Source organism: Heterodontus francisci, chromosome 8 (assembly GCF_036365525.1).
Source record: "Heterodontus francisci isolate sHetFra1 chromosome 8, sHetFra1.hap1, whole genome shotgun sequence".
Taxonomy (NCBI): domain Eukaryota; kingdom Metazoa; phylum Chordata; class Chondrichthyes; order Heterodontiformes; family Heterodontidae; genus Heterodontus; species Heterodontus francisci.
This window is the reverse complement of record NC_090378.1, coordinates 4,661,708-4,684,852: the sequence shown is the minus strand read 5'-3', so window position 1 is coordinate 4,684,852 and position 23,145 is coordinate 4,661,708. Positions and strand designations below refer to the sequence as shown.

The window sequence follows — 23,145 nt, the reverse complement described above, 5'->3', positions numbered from 1 at the left end:
GCGCAGTACTGCAGTGTGATATGGAGATTAGGACAGAGCACAGTACTCCAGTGTGAGATGGAGATTAGGACAGTGCACAGTATTCCAGTGTAATATGTAGATTAGGACAGTGCACAGTACTCCAGTCTAATATGGAGATTAGGACAATGCACAGTATTGCAGTGTAATATGTAGATTAGGACAGTGCACAGTACTCCAGTGTAATATAGAGATTAGGACAGTGCACAGTGTTCCAATGTTATATAGAGATTAGGACAGTGCACAGTATTCCAGTGTGATATGGAGATTAGGACAGTGCACAGTACTCCAGTGTAATATAGAGATTAGGACAGTGCACAGTGTTCCAATGTTATATAGAGATTAGGACAGTGCACAGTATTCCAGTATAATATGGAGTTTAGGACAGTGCACAGTGTTCCAGTGTAATATAGAGATTAGGACAGTGCACAGTATTCCAGTGTAATATGGAGTTTAGGACAGTGCACAGTATTCCAGTGTAATATAGAGATTAGGACAGTGCACAGTGTTCCAGTGTAATATAGAGATTAGGACAGTGCACAGTATTCCAGTGTAATATGGAGTTTAGGACAGTGCACAGTACTCCAGTGTAATGTAGAGATTAGGACAGTGCACAGTGTTCCAGTGTAATATAGAGATTAGGACAGTGCACAGTATTCCAGTGTAATATGGAGTTTAGGACAGTGCACAGTATTCCAGTGTAATATAGAAATTAGGACAGTGCACAGTGTTCCAGTGTAATATAGAGATTAGGACAGTGCACAGTATTCCAGTGTAATATGGAGTTTAGGACAGTGCACAGTACTCCAGTGTAATATAGAGATTAGGACAGTGCACAGTGTTCCAGTGTAATATAGAGATTAGGACAGTGCACTGTATTCCAGTGTAATATGGAGTTTAGGACAGTGCACAGTACTCCAGTGTAATATAGAGATTAGGACATTGCACAGTATTCCAATGTGAGATGGAGATTAGGACATTGCACAGTATTCCAGTGTGAGATGGAGATTAGGACATTGCACAGTATTCCAGTGTGAGATGGAGATTAGGACAGTGCACAGTATTCCAGTGTGAGATGGAGATTAGGACAGTGCACATTACTCCAGTGTGAGATGGAGATTAGGACAGTGCACATTACTCCAGTGTGAGATGGAGATTCGGACAGTGCACATTACTCCAGTGTAATATGGAGTTTAGGACAGTGCACAGTACTCCAGTGTAATATAGAGATTAGGACAGTGCACAGTATTCCAGTGTGATATGGAGATTAGGACATTGCACAGTATTCCAATGTGAGATGGAGATTAGGACATTGCACAGTATTCCAGTGTGATACTGAGATTAGGACAGTGCACAGTATTCCAGTGTGAGATGGAGATTAGGACAGTGCACAGTATTCCAGTGTGAGATGGAGATTAGGACAGTGCACAGTATTCCAGTGTGAGATGGAGATTAGGACAGTGCACATTACTCCAGTGTGAGATGGAGATTAGGACAGTGCACATTACTCCAGTGTGAGATGGAGATTCGGACAGTGCACATTACTCCAGTGTAATATGGAGTTTAGGACAGTGCACAGTACTCCAGTGTAATATAGAGATTAGGACAGTGCACAGTATTCCAGTGTGATATGGAGATTAGGACATTGCACAGTATTCCAATGTGAGATGGAGATTAGGACATTGCACAGTATTCCAGTGTGAGATGGAGATTAGGACATTGCACAGTATTCCAGTGTGAGATGGAGATTAGGACATTGCACAGTATTCCAGTGTGAGATGGAGATTAGGACATTGCACAGTATTCCAGTGTGAGATGGAGATTAGGACATTGCACAGTATTCCAGTGTGATATGGAGATTAGGACATTGCACAGTATTCCAATGTGAGATGGAGATTAGGACATTGCACAGTATTCCAGTGTGAGATGGAGATTAGGACATTGCACAGTATTCCAGTGTGAGATGGAGATTAGGACATTGCACAGTATTCCAGTGTGAGATGGAGATTAGGACATTGCACAGTATTCCAGTGTGAGATGGAGATTAGGACATTGCACAGTATTCCAGTGTGATACTGAGATTAGGACATTGCACAGTATTCCAGTGTGAGATGGAGATTAGGACATTGCACAGTATTCCAGTGTGAGATGGAGATTAGGACATTGCACAGTATTCCAGTGTGATACTGAGATTAGGACAGTGCACAGTATTCCAGTGTGAGATGGAGATTAGGACAGTGCACAGTATTCCAGTGTGAGATGGAGATTAGGACAGTGCACATTACTCCAGTGTGAGATGGAGATTAGGACAGTGCACATTACTCCAGTGTGAGATGGAGATTAGGACAGTGCACATTACTCCAGTGTGAGATGGAGATTAGGACAGTGCCCATTACTCCAGTGTGAGATGGAGATTAGGACAGTGCACATTACTCCAGTGTGAGATGGAGATTAGGACAGTGCACATTACTCCAGTGTGAGATGGAGATTAGGACAGTGCACATTACTCCAGTGTGAGATGGAGATTAGGACAGTGCCCATTACTCCAGTGTGAGATGGAGATTAGGACAGTGCACATTACTCCAGTGTGAGATGGAGATTAGGACAGTGCACATTACTCCAGTGTGAGATGGAGATTAGGACAGTGCCCATTACTCCAGTGTGGTCTAATTAAGGCACATTGTCTTACTGTTATTTTGTCCTCACCTCTAGGAACGCCCTGAATTTTCTGAGCTGGTTTCCAATTTGGAGGAGTGTATTTGCAACATCGAAGTAAGTCTGGACAAGTAACTGCATTGGGTGGGTCTTTGTTGAACTGGATGAATTATCTTTGATGGGCAACTGGGATTTTTCTTAGTCTTTATATTCCTTAGAGTTTCTTCTTTCATGATCTAAAGTCTTGTTCTTCCTTCTCCTTGGATCCAGCTGATGTCGCCAGCCTCCAGTAACAGCAGCGGCTCCCTCTCGCCCTCGTCCTCCTCCGACTGCCTGATGGCCCGTGGGGGACCAGGCAGGAGTCATGTGGCGGCTCTGCGTACCCGCTTTGAGCTGGAGTATGCCCTGAATGCGCGGGCATACGCGACCTGGTCTCAGAGGTAAGCTGTTGGATGGGTGACAGATGATGGGTCTCTGGTGAGGCACGAATTCAAGCAATCTGTCTTTGGCATGAATACTCTGGAGTTAAAAGTACAAGGGCCCACATTTCCTCACGCTGGAAGGGTTTGTTTGGAAAATGGCACTGAGGTGTTTGCCCCAATGTTGGGATTTCACAATCAGCCCCGGTCGCAACTTTGGAATTGCCAGATGAGAAAATATCGGTTAGTTCACTGTGCATGATCCTTGATGTGGATAATGGAATTGTTGACAAATCATTGCAAGCAATCATAAGAACATATGAAATAGGAGCAGGAGTAGGCCATTTAACCCTTCAATCCTACTCCGTCATTCAGCAAAATCATGGCTGTTCTTTGACTAGAACAATATCTTCCCACACTATCCCAATATCCCCTCGCACCCAAAAATCTATCGATCCCTGATTTAAATATACGCAACAACTGAGCATTCCCAGCTCTCTGGGCGAGAGAATTCCAAACATTCACAACTCTCTGAGTGAAGACATTTCTCACCTCAGTCCGAAATGCCGACCTGAGACAGGAGAAGCATTTTCTCAGCATTTACCCTGTCCGACCCTTCAAATTTTTATCTGCTTCAATGAGATCACCTCTCATTCTACTGAACTCCAGGGAATATAGACCTCGTTTCTCAATCTCTCCTCAGGGCAATTCCCTCATCCCAGGAGCCAGTCTTGTGAACCTTCATTGCACTTCCTCGAGGGCAAGAATATCCTTTCTCAGACACTGTCAGAGGGGCAGTACTGAGGGAGTGTTGCACTGTCAGAGAGGTGGTAATGAGTGAGTGCTGCACTGTCAGAGAGGTGGTACTGAGGGAGTGCTGCACTGTCAGAGAGGTGGTACTGAGGGAGTGCTGCACTGTCAGAGAGGTGGTAATGAGTGAGTGCTGCACTGTCAGAGAGGTGGTACTGAGGGAGTGCTGCACTGTCAGAGAGGTGGTACTGAGGGAGTGCTGCACTGTCAGAGAGGTGGTAATGAGTGAGTGCTGCACTGTCAGAGAGGTGGTACTGAGGGAGTGCTGCACTGTCAGAGAGGTGGTACTGAGGGAATGCTGCACTGTCAGAGGGGTGGTACTGAGGGAGTGCTGCACCGTCAGAGAGTTGGTACTGAGGGAGTGCTGCACTGTCAGAGGGGTGGTACTGAGGGAGTGCTGCACCGTCAGAGAGGTGGTACTGAGGGAGTGCTGCACTGTCAGAGAGGTGGTACTGAGGGAATGCTGCACTGTCAGAGGGGTGGTACTGAGGGAGTGCTGCACTGTCAGAGAGGTGGTACTGAGGGAGTGCTGCACTGTCAGAGAGGTGGTACTGAGGGAGTGCTGCACCGTCAGAGAGGTGGTACTGAGGGAGTGCTGCACTGTCAGAGAGGTGGTACTGAGGGAGTGCTGCACTGTCAGAGGGGTGGTACTGAGGAAGTGTTGCACTGTCAGAGAGGTGGTACTGAGGAAGTGTTGCACTGTCAGAGAGGTGGTACTGAGGGAGTGCTGCACTGTCAGAGAGGTGGTACTGAGGGAGTGCTGCACTGTCAGAGAGGTGGTACTGAGGGAGTGCTGCACTGTCAGAGAGGTGGTACTGAGGGAGTGCTGCACTGTCAGATGGGTGGTACTGAGGGAGTGCTGTACTGTCAGAGAGGTGGTACTGAGGGAGTGCTGCACTGTCAGAGAGGTGGTACTGAGGGAGTGCTGCACTGTCAGATGGGTGGTACTGAGGGAGTGCTGCACTGTCAGAGAGGTGGTACTGAGGGAGTGCTGCACTGTCAGAGAGGTGGTACTGAGGGAGTGCTGCACTGTCAGTGGGGTGGTATTGAGGTAGTGCTGCACTGTCAGAGAGGTGGTACTGAGGGAGTGCTGCACTGTCAGTGGGGTGGTATTGAGGTAGTGCTGCACTGTCAGAGAGGTGGTACTCAGGGAGTGCTGCACTGTCAGTGGGGTGGTATTGAGGTAGTGCTGCACTGTCAGAGAGGTGGTACTGAGGGAGTGCTGCACTGTCAGAGAGGTGGTACTGAGGGAGTGCTGCACTGTCAGTGGGGTGGTATTGAGGTAGTGCTGCACTCAGAGAGGTGGTACTGAGGGAGTGCTGCACTGTCAGTGGGGTGGTATTGAGGTAGTGCTGCACTGTCAGAGAGGTGGTACTCAGGGAGTGCTGCACTGTCAGAGAGGTGGTACTGAGGGAGTGCTGCACTGTCAGTGGGGTGGTATTGAGGTAGTGCTGCACTGTCAGAGAGGTGGTACTGAGGGAGTGCTGCACTGTCAGTGGGGTGGTACTCAGGGAGTGCTGCACTGTCAGTGGGGTGGTATTGAGGTAGTGCTGCACTGTCAGAGAGGTGGTACTGAGGGAGTGCTGCACTGTCAGAGAGGTGGTACTGAGGGAGTGCTGCACTGTCAGTGGGGTGGTATTGAGGTAGTGCTGCACTGTCAGAGAGGTGGTACTGAGGGAGTGCTGCACTGTCAGAGAGGTGGTACTGAGGGAGTGCTGCACTGTCAGAGAGGTGGTACTGAGGGAGTGCTGCACTGTCAGATGGGTGGTACTGAGGGAGTGCTGCACTGTCAGAGAGGTGGTACTGAGGGAGTGCTGCACTGTCAGAGAGGTGGTACTGAGGGAGTGCTGCACTGTCAGTGGGGTGGTATTGAGGTAGTGCTGCACTGTCAGAGAGGTGGTACTGAGGGAGTGCTGCACTGTCAGTGGGGTGGTATTGAGGTAGTGCTGCACTGTCAGAGAGGTGGTACTCAGGGAGTGCTGCACTGTCAGTGGGGTGGTATTGAGGTAGTGCTGCACTGTCAGAGAGGTGGTACTGAGGGAGTGCTGCACTGTCAGAGAGGTGGTACTGAGGGAGTGCTGCACTGTCAGTGGGGTGGTATTGAGGTAGTGCTGCACTCAGAGAGGTGGTACTGAGGGAGTGCTGCACTGTCAGTGGGGTAGTATTGAGGTAGTGCTGCACTGTCAGAGGGGTGGTATTGAGGTAGTGCTGCACTGTCAGAGAGGTGGTACTGAGGGAGTGCTGCACTGTCAGTGGGGTGGTATTGAGGTAGTGCTGCACTGTCAGAGAGGTGGTACTGAGGGAGTGCTGCACTGTCAGAGAGGTGGTACTCAGGGAGTGCTGCACTGTCAGTGGGGTGGTATTGAGGTAGTGCTGCACTGTCAGAGAGGTGGTACTGAGGGAGTGCTGCACTGTCAGAGAGGTGGTACTGAGGGAGTGCTGCACTGTCAGTGGGGTGGTATTGAGGTAGTGCTGCACTGTCAGAGAGGTGGTACTGAGGGAGTGCTGCACTGTCAGTGGGGTGGTATTGAGGTAGTGCTGCACTGTCAGAGAGGTGGTACTGAGGGAGTGCTGCACTGTCAGAGAGGTGGTACTGAGGGAGTGCTGCACTGTCAGTGGGGTGGTATTGAGGTAGTGCTGCACTGTCAGAGAGGTGGTACTGAGGGAGTGCTGCACTGTCAGTGGGGTGGTATTGAGGTAGTGCTGCACTGTCAGAGAGGTGGTACTGAGGGAGTGCTGCACTGTCAGAGAGGTGGTACTGAGGGAGTGCTGCACTGTCAGAGAGGTGGTACTGAGGGAGTGCTGCACTGTCAGTGGGGTGGTATTGAGGTAGTGCTGCACTGTCAGAGAGGTGGTACTGAGGGTGTGCTGCACTGTCAGAGAGGTGGTACTGAGGGAGTGCTGCACTGTCAGAGAGGTGGTACTGAGGGAGTGCTGCACTGTCAGAGAGGTGGTACTGAGGGTGTGCTGCACTGTCAGAGAGGTGGTACTGAGGGAGTGCTGCACTGTCAGAGAGGTGGTACTGAGGGAGTGCTGCACTGTCAGAGGGGTGGTACTGAGGTAGTGCTGCACTGTCAGAGAGGTGGTACTGAGGTAGTGCTGCACTGTCATCGAGGTGGTACTGAGGTAGTGCTGCACTCAGTGGGGTGGTACTGAGGGAGTACTGCACTGTCAGAGAGGTGGTACTGAGGGAGTGCTGCACTGTCAGTGGGGTGGTACTGAGGGAGTGCTGCACTGTCAGTGGGGTGGTATTGAGGGAGTGCTGCACTGTCAGAGAGGTGGTACTGAGGGAGTGCTGCACTGTCAGAGAGGTGGTACTGAGGGAGTGCTGCACTGTCAGTGGGGTGGTACTGAGGGAGTGCTGCACTGTCAGTGGGGTGGTATTGAGGTAGTGCTGCACTGTCAGAGAGGTGGTACTGAGGGAGTGCTGCACTGTCAGAGGGGTGGTACTGAGGAAGTGTTGCACTGTCAGAGAGGTGGTATTGAGGTAGTGCTGCACTGTCAGAGAGGTGGTACTGAGGGAGTGCTGCACTGACAGAGAGGTGGTTCTGAGGTAGTGCTGCACTGTCAGAGAGGTGGTACTGAGGGAGTGCTGCACTGTCAGTGGGGTGGTACTGAGGGAGTGCTGCACTGTCAGTGGGGTGGTACTGAGGAAGTGTTGCACTGTCAGAGAGGTGGTATTGAGGTAGTGCTGCACTGTCAGAGAGGTGGTACTGAGGGAGTGCTGCACTGTCAGAGAGGTGGTTCTGAGGTAGTGCTGCACTGTCAGAGAGGTGGTACTGAGGGAGTGCTGCACTGTCAGTGGGGTGGTACTGAGGGAGTGCTGCACTGTCAGTGGGGTGGTATTGAGGTAGTGCTGCACTGTCAGAGAGGTGGTTCTGAGGTAGTGCTGCACTGTCAGAGGTGGTACTGAGGGAGTGCTGCACTGTCAGAGGGGTGGTACTGAGGGAGTGCTGCACTGTCAGAGGGGTGGTACTGAGGTAGTGCTGTACTGTCTGAGAGGTGGTACTGAGGGAGTGCTGCACTGTCAGTGGGGTGGTACTGAGGGAGTGCTGCACTGTCAGAGGGGTGGTACTGAGGTAGTGCTGTACTGGCTGAGAGGTGGTACTGAGGGAATGCTGCACTGTCAGAGGGGTGGTACTGAGGGAGTGCTGCACTGTCAGAGGGGTGGTACTGAGGTAGTGCTGCACTGTCATCGAGGTGGTACTGAGGTAGTGCCGCACTGTCATCGAGGTGGTACTGAGGTAGTGCTGCACTCAGTGGGGTGGTACTGAGGGAGTACTGCACTGTCAGAGAGGTGGTACTGAGGGAGTGCTGCACTGTCAGTGGGGTGGTATTGAGGTAGTGCAGCACTGTCAGAGAGGTGGTACTGAGGGAGTGCTGCACTGTCAGTGGGGTGGTACTGAGGGAGTGCTGCACTGTCAGAGAGGTGGTACTGAGGGAGTGCTGCACTGTCAGAGGGGTGGTACTGAGGGAGTGCTGCACTGTCAGAGGGGTGGTACTGAGGGAGTGCTGCACTGTCAGACGGGTGGTACTAAGGGAGTGCTGCACTGTCAGAGAGGTGGTACTGAGGGAGTGCTGCACTGTCAGAGAGGTCGTACTGAGGGAGTGCTGCACTGTCAGATGGGTGGTACTGAGGGAGTGCTGCACTGTCAGAGAGGTGGTACTGAGGGAGTGCTGCACTGTCAGAGAGGTGGTACTGAGGGAGTGCTGCACTGTCAGATGGGTGGTACTGAGGGAGTGCTGCACTGTCAGATGGGTGGTACTGAGGGAGTGCTGCACTGTCAGAGAGGTGGTACTGAGGTAGTGCTGCACTGTCAATGGGGTGGTATTGAGGTAGTGCTGCACTGTCAGAGAGGTGGTACTGAGGGAGTGCTGCACTGTCAGTGGGGTGGTATTGAGGTAGTGCTGCACTGTCAGAGAGGTGGTACTGAGGGAGTGCTGCACTGTGGGGTGGTATTGAGGTAGTGCTGCACTGTCAGAGAGGTGGTACTGAGGGAGTGCTGCACTGTCAGAGAGGTGGTACTGAGGGAGTGCTGCACTGTCAGTGGGGTGGTATTGAGGTAGTGCTGCACTGTCAGAGAGGTGGTTCTGAGGTAGTGCTGCACTGTCAGAGAGGTGGTACTGAGGGAGTGCTGCACTGTCAGAGAGGTGGTACTGAGGGAGTGCTGCACTCAGTGGGGTGGTATTGAGGTAGTGCTGCACTGTCAGAGAGGTGGTTCTGAGGTAGTGCTGCACTGTCAGAGAGGTGGTACTGAGGTAGTGCTGCACTGTCATCGAGGTGGTACTGAGGGAATGCTGCACTGTCAGAGAGGTGGTACTGAGGGTGTGCTGCACTGTCAGTGGGGTGGTATTGAGGTAGTGCTGCACTGTCAGAGAGGTGGTTCTGAGGTAGTGCTGCACTGTCATCGAGGTGGTACTGAGGGAATGCTGCACTGTCAGAGAGGTGGTACTGAGGTAGTGCTGCACTGTCAGAGAGGTGGTACTGAGGGAGTGCTGTACTGTCTGAGAGGTGGTACTGAGGTAGTGCTGCACTGTCATCGAGGTGGTACTGAGGTAGTGCTGCACTGTCATCGAGGTGGTACTGAGGGAATGCTGCACTGTCAGAGAGGTGGTACTGAGGTAGTGCTGCACTGTCATCGAGGTGGTACTGAGGGAGTGCTGCACTGTCAGAGGGGTGGTTCTGAGGCAGTGCTGCACTGTCAGAGAGGTGGTAATGAGTGAGTGCTGCACTGTCAGAGAGGTGGTACTGAGGTAGTGCTGCACTGTCAGAGGGGTGGTTCTGAGGTAGTGCTGCACTGTCAGAGAGGTAATGAGTGAGTGCTGCACTGTCATCGAGGTTGTACTGAGGGAGTGCTGCACTGTCAGAGGGGTGGTTCTGAGGTAGTGCTGCACTGTCAGAGAGGTGGTAATGAGTGAGTGCTGCACTGTCAGAGAGGTGGTACTGAGGTAGTGCTGCACTGTCATTGGGGTGGTACTGAGGGAGTGCTGCACAGTTAGAGAGGTGGTACTGAGGGAGTGCTGCATTGTCAGAGAGGTGGTACTGAGGTAGTGCTGCACTGTCAGTGGGGTTGTACTGAGGGAGTGCTGCACTGTCAGAGAGGTGGTACTGAGGGTGTGCTGCACTGTCAGAGAGGTGGTACTGAGGGAGTGCTGCACTGTCAGAGAGGTGGTACTGAGGGAGTGCTGCACTGTCAGACGGGTGGTACTGAGGGAGTGCTGCACTGTCAGAGAGGTGGTACTGAGGGAGTGCTGCACTGTCAGACGGGTGGTACTGAGGGAGTGCTGCACTGTCAGACGGGTGGTACTGAGGGAGTGCTGCACTGTCAGAGAGGTGGTACTGAGGTAGTGCTGCACTGTCAGTGAGGTTGTACTGAGGTAGTGCTGCACTGTCAGTGAGGTTGTACTGAGGGAGTGCTGCACTGTCAGAGAGGTGGTACTGAGGGTGTGCTGCACTGTCAGAGAGGTGGTACTGAGGGAGTGCTGCACTGTCAGAGAGGTGGTACTGAGGGAGTGCTGCACTGTCAGACGGGTGATACTGAGGGAGTGCTGCACTGTCAGAGAGGTGGTACTGAGGGAGTGCTGCACTGTCAGACGGGTGGTACTGAGGGAGTGCTGCACTGTCAGACGGGTGGTACTGAGGGAGTGCTGCACTGTCAGAGAGGTGGTACTGAGGGAGTGCTGCACTGTCAGAGGGGTGGTACTGAGGGAGTGCTGCACTGTCAGAGAGGTGGTACTGAGGTAGTGCTGCACTGTCAGAGAGGTGGTACTGAGGGAGTGCTGCACTGTCAGACAGGTGGTACTGAGGGAGTGCTGCACTGTCAGAGGTGGTACTGAGGGAGTGCTGCACTGTCAGAGGGGTGGTACTGAGGGAGTGCTGCACCGTCAGAGAGGTGGTACTGAGGGAGTGCTGCACTGTCAGAGAGGTGGTACGGAGGGAGTGCTGCACTGTCAGAGGGGTGGTACTGAGGGAGTGCTGCACTGTCAGAGAGGTGGTACTGAGGGAGTGCTGCACTGTCAGAGAGGTGGTACTGAGGGAGTGCTGCACTGTCAGAGAGGTGGTACTGAGGGAGTGCTGCACCGTCAGAGAGGTGGTACTGAGGGAGTGCTGCACCGTCAGAGAGGTGGTACTGAGGGAGTGCTGCAATGTCAGAGGGGTGGTACTGAGGAAGTGTTGCACTGTCAGAGAGGTGGTACTGAGGGAGTGCTGCACTGTCAGAGAGGTGGAACTGAGGGAGTGCTGCACTGTCAGAGGGGTGGTACTGAGGGAGTGCTGCACTGTCAGACGGGTGGTACTGAGGGAGTGCTGCACTGTCATCGAGGTGGTACTGAGGGAGTGCTGCACTGTCAGAGAGGTGGTACTGAGGGTGTGCTGCACTGTCAGAGAGGTGGTACTGAGGGAGTGCTGCACTGTCAGAGAGGTGGTACTGAGGGAGTGCTGCACTGTCAGACGGGTGGTACTGAGGGAGTGCTGCACTGTCAGACGGGTGGTACTGAGGGAGTGCTGCACTGTCAGAGAGGTGGTACTGAGGGAGTGCTGCACTGTCAGACAGGTGGTACTGAGGGAGTGCTGCACTGTCAGAGAGGTGGTACTGAGGGAGTGCTGCACTGTCAGAGGGGTGGTACTGAGGGAGTGCTGCACCGTCAGAGAGGTGGTACTGAGGGAGTGCTGCACTGTCAGAGAGGTGGTACTGAGGGAGTGCTGCACTGTCAGAGGGGTGGTACTGAGGGAGTGCTGCACTGTCAGAGAGGTGGTACTGAGGGAGTGCTGCACTGTCAGAGAGGTGGTACTGAGGGAGTGCTGCACTGTCAGAGAGGTGGTACTGAGGGAGTGCTGCACCGTCAGAGAGGTGGAACTGAGGGAGTGCTGCACCGTCAGAGAGGTGGTACTGAGGGAGTGCTGCACTGTCAGAGGGGTGGTACTGAGGAAGTGTTGCACTGTCAGAGAGGTGGTACTGAGGGAGTGCTGCACTGTCAGAGAGGTGGTACTGAGGGAGTGCTGCACTGTCAGAGAGGTGGTATTGAGGTAGTGCTGCACTGTCAGAGAGGTGGTACTGAGGGAGAACTGCACTGTCAGAGAGGTGGTACTGAGGGAGTGCTGCACTGTCAGTGGGGTGGTACTGAGGTAGTGCTGCACTGTCAGACGGGTGGTACTGAGGGAGTGCTGCACTGTCAGAGAGGTGGTACTGAGGGAGTGCTGCACTGTCAGAGGGGTGGTACTGAGGGAGTGCTGCACTGTCAGAGAGGTGGTACTGAGGGAGTGCTGCACTGTCAGTGGGGTGGTATTGAGGTAGTGCTGCACTGTCAGAGAGGTGGTACTGAGGGAGTGCTGCACTGTCAGACGGGTGGTACTGAGGGAGTCCTGCAATGTCAGAGAGGTGGTACTGAGGGAGTGCTGCACTCTCAGAGAGGTGGTACTGAGGGAGTGCTGCACTGTCAGATGGGTGGTACTGAGGGAGTGCTGTACTGTCAGAGAGGTGGTACTGAGGGAGTGCTGCACTGTCAGAGAGGTGGTACTGAGGGAGTGCTGCACTGTCAGATGGGTGGTACTGAGGGAGTGCTGCACTGTCAGAGAGGTGGTACTGAGGGAGTGCTGCACTGTCAATGGGGTGGTATTGAGGTAGTGCTGCACTGTCAGAGAGGTGGTACTGAGGGAGTGCAGCACTGTCAGTGGGGTGGTATTGAGGTAGTGCTGCACTGTCAGAGAGGTGGTTCTGAGGTAGTGCTGCACTGTCAGTGGGGTGGTATTGAGGTAGTGCTGCACTGTCAGAGAGGTGGTACTGAGGGAGTGCTGCACTGTCAGTGGGGTGGTATTGAGGTAGTGCTGCACTGTCAGAGAGGTGGTACTGAGGGAGTGCTGCACTGTCAGTGGGGTGGTATTGAGGTAGTGCTGCACTGTCAGAGAGGTGGTACTGAGGGAGTGCTGCACTGTCAGTGGGGTGGTATTGAGGTAGTGCTGCACTGTCAGAGAGGTGGTACTGAGGTAGTGCTGCACTATCGAGGTGGTACTGAGGGAGTGCTGCACTGTCAGAGAGGTGGTACTGAGGGAATGCTGCACTGTCAGAGGGGTGGTACTGAGGTAGTGCTGCACTGTCATCGAGGTGGTACTGAGGGAGTGCTGCACTGACAGAGAGGTGGTATTGAGGGAGTGCTGCACTGTCAGTGGGGTGGTATTGAGGTAGTGCTGCACTGTCAGACGGGTGGTACTGAGGGATTGCTGCACTGTCAGAGAGGTGGTACTGAGGGAGTGCTGCACTGTCAGTGGTGTGGTACTGAGGTAGTGCTGCACTGTCAGAGAGGTGGTACTGAGGGAGTGCTGCACTGTCAGTGGGGTGGTATTGAGGTAGTGCTGCACTGTCAGACGGGTGGTACTGAGGGAGTGCTGCACTGTCAGAGAGGTGGTACTGAGGGAGTGCTGCACTGTCAGAGGGGTGGTACTGAGGGAGTGCTGCACTGTCAGAGGGGTGGTACTGAGGGAGTGCTGCACTGTCAGAGAGGTGGTACTGAGGGAGTGCTGCACTGTCAGTGGGGTGGTATTGAGGTAGTGCTGCACTGTCAGAGAGGTGGTACTGAGGGAGTGCTGCACTGTCAGAGGGGTGGTACTGAGGGAGTGCTGCACTGTCAGTGGGGTGGTACTGAGGTAGTGTTGCACTGTCAGAGAGGTGGTACTGAGGGAGTGCTGCACTGTCAGATGGGTGGTACTGAGGGAGTGCTGCACTGTCAGACGGGTGGTACTGAGGGAGTGCTGCAATGTCAGACGGGTGGTACTGAGGGAGTGCTGCACTGTCAGAGAGGTGGTACTGAGGGAGTGCTGCACTGTCAGAGGGGTGGTACTGAGGGAGTGCTGCACTGTCAGAGAGGTGGTACTGAGGGAGTGCTGCACTGTCAGTGGGGTGGTATTGAGGTAGTGCTGCACTGTCAGAGAGGTGGTACTGAGGGAGTGCTGCACTGTCAGTGGGGTGGTACTGAGGTAGTGCTGCACTGTCAGATGGGTGGTACTGAGGGAGTGCTGCACTGTCAGAGAGGTGGTACTGAGGGAGTGCTGCACTGTCAGACGGGTGGTACTGAGGGAGTGCTGCACTGTCAGAGAGGTGGTACTGAGGGAGTGCTGCACTGTCAGAGAGGTGGTACTGAGGGAGTGCTGCACTGTCAGAGAGGTGGTACTGAGGGAGTGCTGCACTGTCAGTGGGGTGGTATTGAGGTAGTGCTGCACTGTCAGAGAGGTGGTACTGAGGGAGTGCTGCACTGTCAGTGGGGTGGTATTGAGGTAGTGCTGCACTGTCAGAGAGGTGGTACTCAGGGAGTGCTGCACTGTCAGTGGGGTGGTATTGAGGTAGTGCTGCACTGTCAGAGAGGTGGTACTGAGGTAGTGCTGCACTGTCAGTGGGGTGGTATTGAGGTAGTGCTGCACTGTCAGAGAGGTGGTACTGAGGGAGTGCTGCACTGTCAGAGAGGTGGTACTGAGGGAGTGCTGCACTGTCAGAGAGGTGGTACTGAGGGAGTGCTGCACTGTCAGTGGGGTGGTATTGAGGTAGTGCTGCACTGTCAGAGAGGTGGTTCTGAGGTAGTGCTGCACTGTCAGAGAGGTGGTACTGAGGTAGTGCTGCACTGTCAGAGAGGTGGTACTGAGGGAGTGCTGCACTGTCAGAGAGGTGGTTCTGAGGTAGTGCTGCACTGTCAGAGAGGTGGTTCTGAGGTAGTGCTGCACTGTCAGTGGGGTGGTTCTGAGGTAGTGCTGCACTGTCAGAGAGGTGGTTCTGAGGTCGTGCTGCACTGTCAGAGAGGTGGTACTGAGGTAGTGCTGCACTGTCAGAGAGGTGGTTCTGAGGTAGTGCTGCACTGTCAGTGGGGTGGTATTGAGGTAGTGCTGCACTGTCAGAGAGGTGGTTCTGAGGTAGTGCTGCACTGTCAGAGAGGTGGTACTGAGGGAGTGCTGCACTGTCAGAGAGGTGGTTCTGAGGTAGTGCTGCACTGTCAGAGAGGTGGTTCTGAGGTAGTGCTGCACTGTCAGAGAGGTGGTAATGAGGTAGTGCTGCACTGTCAGTGGGGTGGTTCTGAGGTAGTGCTGCACTGTCAGAGAGGTGGTTCTGAGGTAGTGCTGCACTGTCAGAGAGGTGGTACTGAGGTAGTGCTGCACTATCAGAGAGGTGGTATTGAGGTAGTGCTGCACTGTCAGAGAGGTGGTTCTGAGGTAGTGCTGCACTGTCAGAGAGGTGGTACTGAGGGAGTGCTGCACTGTCAGAGAGGTGGTTCTGAGGTAGTGCTGCACTGTCAGAGAGGTGGTTCTGAGGTAGTGCTGCACTGTCAGAGAGGTGGTAATGAGTGAGTGCTGCACTGTCAGAGAGGTGGTACTGAGGTAGTGCTGCACTGTCAGTGGGGTGGTACTGAGGGAGTGCTGCACTGTTAGAGAGGTGGTACTGAGGGAGTGCTGCATTGTCAGAGAGGTGGTACTGAGGTAGTGCTGCACTGTCAGTGGGGTTGTACTGAGGGAGTGCTGCACTGTCAGAGAGGTGGTACTGAGGGTGTGCTGCACTGTCAGAGAGGTGGTACTGAGGGAGTGCTGCACTGTCAGACGGGTGGTACTGAGGGAGTGCTGCACTGTCAGAGAGGTGGTACTGAGGGAGTGCTGCACTGTCAGACGGGTGGTACTGAGGGAGTGCTGCACTGTCAGACGGGTGGTACTGAGGGAGTGCTGCACTGTCAGAGAGGTGGTACTGAGGTAGTGCTGCACTGTCAGTGGGGTTGTACTGAGGGAGTGCTGCACTGTCAGAGAGGTGGTACTGAGGGTGTGCTGCACTGTCAGAGAGGTGGTACTGAGGGAGTGCTGCACTGTCAGAGAGGTGGTACTGAGGGAGTGCTGCACTGTCAGACGGGTGGTACTGAGGGAGTGCTGCACTGTCAGAGAGGTGGTACTGAGGGAGTGCTGCACTGTCAGACGGGTGGTACTGAGGGAGTGCTGCACTGTCAGACGGGTGGTACTGAGGGAGTGCTGCACTGTCAGAGAGGTGGTACTGAGGTAGTGCTGCACTGTCAGAGAGGTGGTACTGAGGGAGTGCTGCACTGTCAGACAGGTGGTACTGAGGGAGTGCTGCACTGTCAGAGGTGGTACTGAGGGAGTGCTGCACTGTCAGAGGGGTGGTACTGAGGGAGTGCTGCACCGTCAGAGAGGTGGTACTGAGGGAGTGCTGCACTGTCAGAGAGGTGGTACTGAGGGAGTGCTGCACTGTCAGAGGGGTGGTACTGAGGGAGTGCTGCACTGTCAGAGAGGTGGTACTGAGGGAGTGCTGCACTGTCAGAGAGGTGGTACTGAGGGAGTGCTGCACTGTCAGAGAGGTGGTACTGAGGGAGTGCTGCACCGTCAGAGAGGTGGTACTGAGGGAGTGCTGCACTGTCAGAGAGGTGGTACTGAGGGAGTGCTGCACTGTCAGAGGGGTGGTACTGAGGAAGTGTTGCACTGTCAGAGAGGTGGTACTGAGGGAGTGCTGCACTGTCAGAGAGGTGGAACTGAGGGAGTGCTGCACTGTCAGAGGGGTGGTACTGAGGGAGTGCTGCACTGTCAGACGGGTGGTACTGAGGGAGTGCTGCACTGTCATCGAGGTGGTACTGAGGGAGTGCTGCACTGTCAGAGAGGTGGTACTGAGGGTGTGCTGCACTGTCAGAGAGGTGGTACTGAGGTAGTGCTGCACTGTCAGAGAGGTGGTACTCAGGGAGTGCTGCACTGTCAGTGGGGTGGTATTGAGGTAGTGCTGCACTGTCAGAGAGGTGGTACTGAGGGAGTGCTGCACTGTTAGAGAGGTGGTACTGAGGGAGTGCTGCATTGTCAGAGAGGTGGTACTGAGGTAGTGCTGCACTGTCAGTGGGGTTGTACTGAGGGAGTGCTGCACTGTCAGAGAGGTGGTACTGAGGGTGTGCTGCACTGTCAGAGAGGTGGTACTGAGGGAGTGCTGCACTGTCAGACGGGTGGTACTGAGGGAGTGCTGCACTGTCAGAGAGGTGGTACTGAGGGAGTGCTGCACTGTCAGACGGGTGGTACTGAGGGAGTGCTGCACTGTCAGACGGGTGGTACTGAGGGAGTGCTGCACTGTCAGAGAGGTGGTACTGAGGTAGTGCTGCACTGTCAGTGGGGTTGTACTGAGGGAGTGCTGCACTGTCAGAGAGGTGGTACTGAGGGTGTGCTGCACTGTCAGAGAGGTGGTACTGAGGGAGTGCTGCACTGTCAGAGAGGTGGTACTGAGGGTGTGCTGCACTGTCAGAGAGGTGGTACTGAGGTAGTGCTGCACTGTCAGTGGGGTGGTATTGAGGTAGTGCTGCACTGTCAGAGAGGTGGTACTGAGGGAGTGCTGCACTGTCAGAGAGGTGGTACTGAGGGAGTGCTGCACTGTCAGAGAGGTGGTACTGAGGGAGTGCTGCACTGTCAGTGGGGTGGTATTGAGGTAGTGCTGCACTGTCAGAGAGGTGGTTCTGAGGTAGTGCTGCACTGTCAGAGAGGTGGTACTGAGGTAGTGCTGCACTGTCAGAGAGGTGGTACTGAGGGAGTGCTGCACTGTCAGAGAGGTGGTTCTGAGATAGTGCTGCACTGTCAGAGAGGTGGTTCTGAGGTAGTGCTGCACTGTCAGTGGGGTGGTTCTGAGGTAGTGCTGCACTGTCAGAGAGGTGGTTCTGAGGTAGTGCTGCACTGTCAGAGAGGTGGTACTGAGGTAGTGCTGCACTGTCAGAGAGGTGGTATTGAGGTAGTGCTGCACTGTCAGAGAGGTGGTTCTGAGGTAGTGCTGCACTGTCAGAGAGGTGGTACTGAGGGAGTGCTGCACTGTCAGAGAGGTGGTTCTGAGGTAGTGCTGCACTGTCAGAGAGGTGGTTCTGAGGTAGTGCTGCACTGTCAGAGAGGTGGTAATGAGTGAGTGCTGCACTGTCAGAGAGGTGGTACTGAGGTAGTGCTGCACTGTCAGTGGGGTGGTACTGAGGGAGTGCTGCACTGTTAGAGAGGTGGTACTGAGGGAGTGCTGCATTGTCAGAGAGGTGGTACTGAGGTAGTGCTGCACTGTCAGTGGGGTTGTACTGAGGGAGTGCTGCACTGTCAGAGAGGTGGTACTGAGGGTGTGCTGCACTGTCAGAGAGGTGGTACTGAGGGAGTGCTGCACTGTCAGACGGGTGGTACTGAGGGAGTGCTGCACTGTCAGAGAGGTGGTACTGAGGGAGTGCTGCACTGTCAGACAGGTGGTACTGAGGGAGTGCTGCACTGTCAGACGGGTGGTACTGAGGGAGTGCTGCACTGTCAGAGAGGTGGTACTGAGGTAGTGCTGCACTGTCAGGGGGGTTGTACTGAGGGAGTGCTGCACTGTCAGAGAGGTGGTACTGAGGGTGTGCTGCACTGTCAGAGAGGTGGTACTGAGGGAGTGCTGCACTGTCAGAGAGGTGGTACTGAGGGAGTGCTGCACTGTCAGATGGGTGGTACTGAGGGAGTGCTGCACTGTCAGAGAGGTGGTACTGAGGGAGTGCTGCACTGTCAGACGGGTGGTACTGAGGGAGTGCTGCACTGTCAGACGGGTGGTACTGAGGGAGTGCTGCACTGTCAGAGAGGTGGTACTGAGGTAGTGCTGCACTGTCAGAGAGGTGGTACTGAGGGAGTGCTGCACTGTCAGACAGGTGGTACTGAGGGAGTGCTGCACTGTCAGAGGTGGTACTGAGGGAGTGCTGCACTGTCAGAGGGGTGGTACTGAGGGAGTGCTGCACCGTCAGAGAGGTGGTACTGAGGGAGTGCTGCACTGTCAGAGAGGTGGTACTGAGGGAGTGCTGCACTGTCAGAGGGGTGGTACTGAGGGAGTGCTGCACTGTCAGAGAGGTGGTACTGAGGGAGTGCTGCACTGTCAGAGAGGTGGTACTGAGGGAGTGCTGCACTGTCAGAGAGGTGGTACTGAGGGAGTGCTGCACCGTCAGAGAGGTGGTACTGAGGGAGTGCTGCACTGTCAGAGAGGTGGTACTGAGGGAGTGCTGCACTGTCAGAGGGGTGGTACTGAGGAAGTGTTGCACTGTCAGAGAGGTGGTACTGAGGGAGTGCTGCACTGTCAGAGAGGTGGAACTGAGGGAGTGCTGCACTGTCAGAGGGGTGGTACTGAGGGAGTGCTGCACTGTCAGACGGGTGGTACTGAGGGAGTGCTGCACTGTCATCGAGGTGGTACTGAGGGAGTGCTGCACTGTCAGAGAGGTGGTACTGAGGGTGTGCTGCACTGTCAGAGAGGTGGTACTGAGGTAGTGCTGCACTGTCAGAGAGGTGGTACTGAGGGAGTGCTGCACTGTCAGAGAGGTGGTACTGAGGGAGTGCTGCACTGTCAGACGGGTGGTACTGAGGGAGTGCTGCACTGTCAGACGGGTGGTACTGAGGGAGTGCTGCACTGTCAGAGAGGTGGTACTGAGGTAGTGCTGCACTGTCAGTGGGGTTGTACTGAGGGAGTGCTGCACTGTCAGAGAGGTGGTACTGAGGGTGTGCTGCACTGTCAGAGAGGTGGTACTGAGGGAGTGCTGCACTGTCAGAGAGGTGGTACTGAGGGAGTGCTGCACTGTCAGACGGGTGGTACTGAGGGAGTGCTGCACTGTCAGAGAGGTGGTACTGAGGGAGTGCTGCACTGTCAGACGGGTGGTACTGAGGGAGTGCTGCACTGTCAGACGGGTGGTACTGAGGGAGTGCTGCACTGTCAGAGAGGTGGTACTGAGGGAGTGCTGCACTGTCAGAGGGGTGGTACTGAGGGAGTGCTGCACTGTCAGAGAGGTGGTACTGAGGTAGTGCTGCACTGTCAGAGAGGTGGTACTGAGGGAGTGCTGCACTGTCAGACAGGTGGTACTGAGGGAGTGCTGCACTGTCAGAGGTGGTACTGAGGGAGTGCTGCACTGTCAGACGGGTGGTACTGAGGGAGTGCTGCACCGTCAGAGAGGTGGTACTGAGGGAGTGCTGCACTGTCAGAGAGGTGGTACTGAGGGAGTGCTGCACTGTCAGAGAGGTGGTACTGAGGGAGTGCTGCACTGTCAGAGAGGTGGTACTGAGGGAGTGCTGCACCGTCAGAGAGGTGGTACTGAGGGAGTGCTGCACTGTCAGAGGGGTGGTACTGAGGAAGTGTTGCACTGTCAGAGAGGTGGTACTGAGGGAGTGCTGCACTGTCAGAGAGGTGGAACTGAGGGAGTGCTGCACTGTCAGAGGGGTGGTACTGAGGGAGTGCTGCACTGTCAGACGGGTGGTACTGAGGGAGTGCTGCACTGTCATCGAGGTGGTACTGAGGGAGTGCTGCACTGTCAGAGAGGTGGTACTGAGGGTGTGCTGCACTGTCAGAGAGGTGGAACTGAGGGAGTGCTGCACTGTCAGAGAGGTGGTACTGAGGGAGTGCTGCACTGTCAGACGGGTGGTACTGAGGGAGTGCTGCACTGTCAGACGGGTGGTACTGAGGGAGTGCTGCACTGTCAGAGAGGTGGTACTGAGGGAGTGCTGCACTGTCAGACAGGTGGTACTGAGGGAGTGCTGCACTGTCAGAGAGGTGGTACTGAGGGAGTGCTGCACTGTCAGAGGGGTGGTACTGAGGGAGTGCTGCACCGTCAGAGAGGTGGTACTGAGGGTGTGCTGCACTGTCAGAGAGGTGGTACTGAGGGAATGCTGCACTGTCAGAGGGGTGGTACTGAGGGAGTGCTGCACTGTCAGAGAGGTGGTACTGAGGGAGTGCTGCACTGTCAGAGAGGTGGTACTGAGGGAGTGCTGCACTGTCAGAGAGGTGGTACTGAGGGAGTGCTGCACCGTCAGAGAGGTGGTACTGAGGGAGTGCTGCACTGTCAGAGAGGTGGTACTGAGGGAGTGCTGCACTGTCAGAGGGGTGGTACTGAGGAAGTGTTGCACTGTCAGAGAGGTGGTACTGAGGGAGTGCTGCACTGTCAGAGGGGTGGTACTGAGGGAGTGCTGCACTGTCAGAGGGGTGGTACTGAGGGAGTGCTGCACTGTCAGACGGGTGGTACTGAGGGAGTGCTGCACTGTCAGAGAGGTGGTACTGAGGGAGTGCTGCACTGTCAGAGAGGTGGTACTGAGGGAGTGCTGCACTGTCAGAGAGGTGGTACTGAGGGAGTACTGCACTGTCAGAGAGGTGGTATTGAGGTAGTGCTGCACTGTCAGAGAGGTGGTACTGAGGGAGAACTGCACTGTCAGAGAGGTGGTACTGAGGGAGTGCTGCACTGTCAGTGGGGTGGTACTGAGGTAGTGCTGCACTGTCAGACGAGTGGTACTGAGGGAGTGCTGCACTGTCAGAGAGGTGCTACTGAGGGAGTGCTGCACTGTCAGACGGGTGGTACTGAGGGAGTGCTGCACTGTCAGAGAGGTGGTACTGAGGGAGTGCTGCACTGTCAGTGGGGTGGTATTGAGGTAGTGCTGCACTGTCAGAGAGGTGGTACTGAGGGTGTGCTGCACTGTCAGACGGGTGGTACTGAGGGAGTCCTGCAATGTCAGAGAGGTGGTACTGAGGGAGTGCTGCACTCTCAGAGAGGTGGTACTGAGGGAGTGCTGCACTGTCAGATGGGTGGTACTGAGGGAGTGCTGTACTGTCAGAGAGGTGGTTCTGAGGTAGTGCTGCACTGTCAGTGGGGTGGTATTGAGGTAGTGCTGCACTGTCAGAGAGGTGGTACTGAGGGAGTGCTGCACTGTCAGTGGGGTGGTATTGAGGTAGTGCTGCACTGTCAGAGAGGTGGTTCTGAGGTAGTGCTGCACTGTCAGTGGGGTGGTATTGAGGTAGTGCTGCACTGTCAGAGAGGTGGTACTGAGGGAGTGCTGCACTGTCAGTGGGGTGGTATTGAGGTAGTGCTGCACTGTCAGAGAGGTGGTACTGAGGGAGTGCTGCACTGTCAGTGGGGTGGTATTGAGGTAGTGCTGCACTGTCAGAGAGGTGGTACTGAGGGAGTGCTGCACTGTCAGTGGGGTGGTATTGAGGTAGTGCTGCACTGTCAGAGAGGTGGTACTGAGGTAGTGCTGCACTATCGAGGTGGTACTGAGGGAGTGCTGCACTGTCAGAGAGGTGGTACTGAGGGAGTGCTGCACTGTCAGAGAGGTGGAACTGAGGGAGTGCTGCACTGTCAGAGGGGTGGTACTGAGGGAGTGCTGCACTGTCAGACGGGTGGTACTGAGGGAGTGCTGCACTGTCATCGAGGTGGTACTGAGGGAGTGCTGCACTGTCAGAGAGGTGGTACTGAGGGTGTGCTGCACTGTCAGAGAGGTGGAACTGAGGGAGTGCTGCACTGTCAGAGAGGTGGTACTGAGGGAGTGCTGCACTGTCAGACGGGTGGTACTGAGGGAGTGCTGCACTGTCAGACGGGTGGTACTGAGGGAGTGCTGCACTGTCAGAGAGGTGGTACTGAGGGAGTGCTGCACTGTCAGACAGGTGGTACTGAGGGAGTGCTGCACTGTCAGAGAGGTGGTACTGAGGGAGTGCTGCACTGTCAGAGGGGTGGTACTGAGGGAGTGCTGCACCGTCAGAGAGGTGGTACTGAGGGTGTGCTGCACTGTCAGAGAGGTGGTACTGAGGGAATGCTGCACTGTCAGAGGGGTGGTACTGAGGGAGTGCTGCACTGTCAGAGAGGTGGTACTGAGGGAGTGCTGCACTGTCAGAGAGGTGGTACTGAGGGAGTGCTGCACTGTCAGAGAGGTGGTACTGAGGGAGTGCTGCACCGTCAGAGAGGTGGTACTGAGGGAGTGCTGCACTGTCAGAGAGGTGGTACTGAGGGAGTGCTGCACTGTCAGAGGGGTGGTACTGAGGAAGTGTTGCACTGTCAGAGAGGTGGTACTGAGGGAGTGCTGCACTGTCAGAGGGGTGGTACTGAGGGAGTGCTGCACTGTCAGAGGGGTGGTACTGAGGGAGTGCTGCACTGTCAGACGGGTGGTACTGAGGGAGTGCTGCACTGTCAGAGAGGTGGTACTGAGGGAGTGCTGCACTGTCAGAGAGGTGGTACTGAGGGAGTGCTGCACTGTCAGAGAGGTGGTACTGAGGGAGTACTGCACTGTCAGAGAGGTGGTATTGAGGTAGTGCTGCACTGTCAGAGAGGTGGTACTGAGGGAGAACTGCACTGTCAGAGAGGTGGTACTGAGGGAGTGCTGCACTGTCAGTGGGGTGGTACTGAGGTAGTGCTGCACTGTCAGACGAGTGGTACTGAGGGAGTGCTGCACTGTCAGAGAGGTGCTACTGAGGGAGTGCTGCACTGTCAGACGGGTGGTACTGAGGGAGTGCTG

General features: G+C 54.9%; 1 protein-coding gene across 1 annotated transcript in view; it reads left to right on the top strand.

The window, feature by feature from the left end:
• The window catches only part of tnni3k (TNNI3 interacting kinase), a 240,655-nt gene that overhangs the window by 130,308 nt on the left and 87,202 nt on the right, over positions 1-23,145 (top strand). The window contains exons 23-24 of the mRNA XM_068038016.1: positions 2,731-2,790; positions 2,944-3,113. Coding sequence (XP_067894117.1) covers positions 2,731-2,790; positions 2,944-3,113 — 230 coding nt within the window. The remainder of the gene's footprint in view (positions 1-2,730; positions 2,791-2,943; positions 3,114-23,145) is intronic.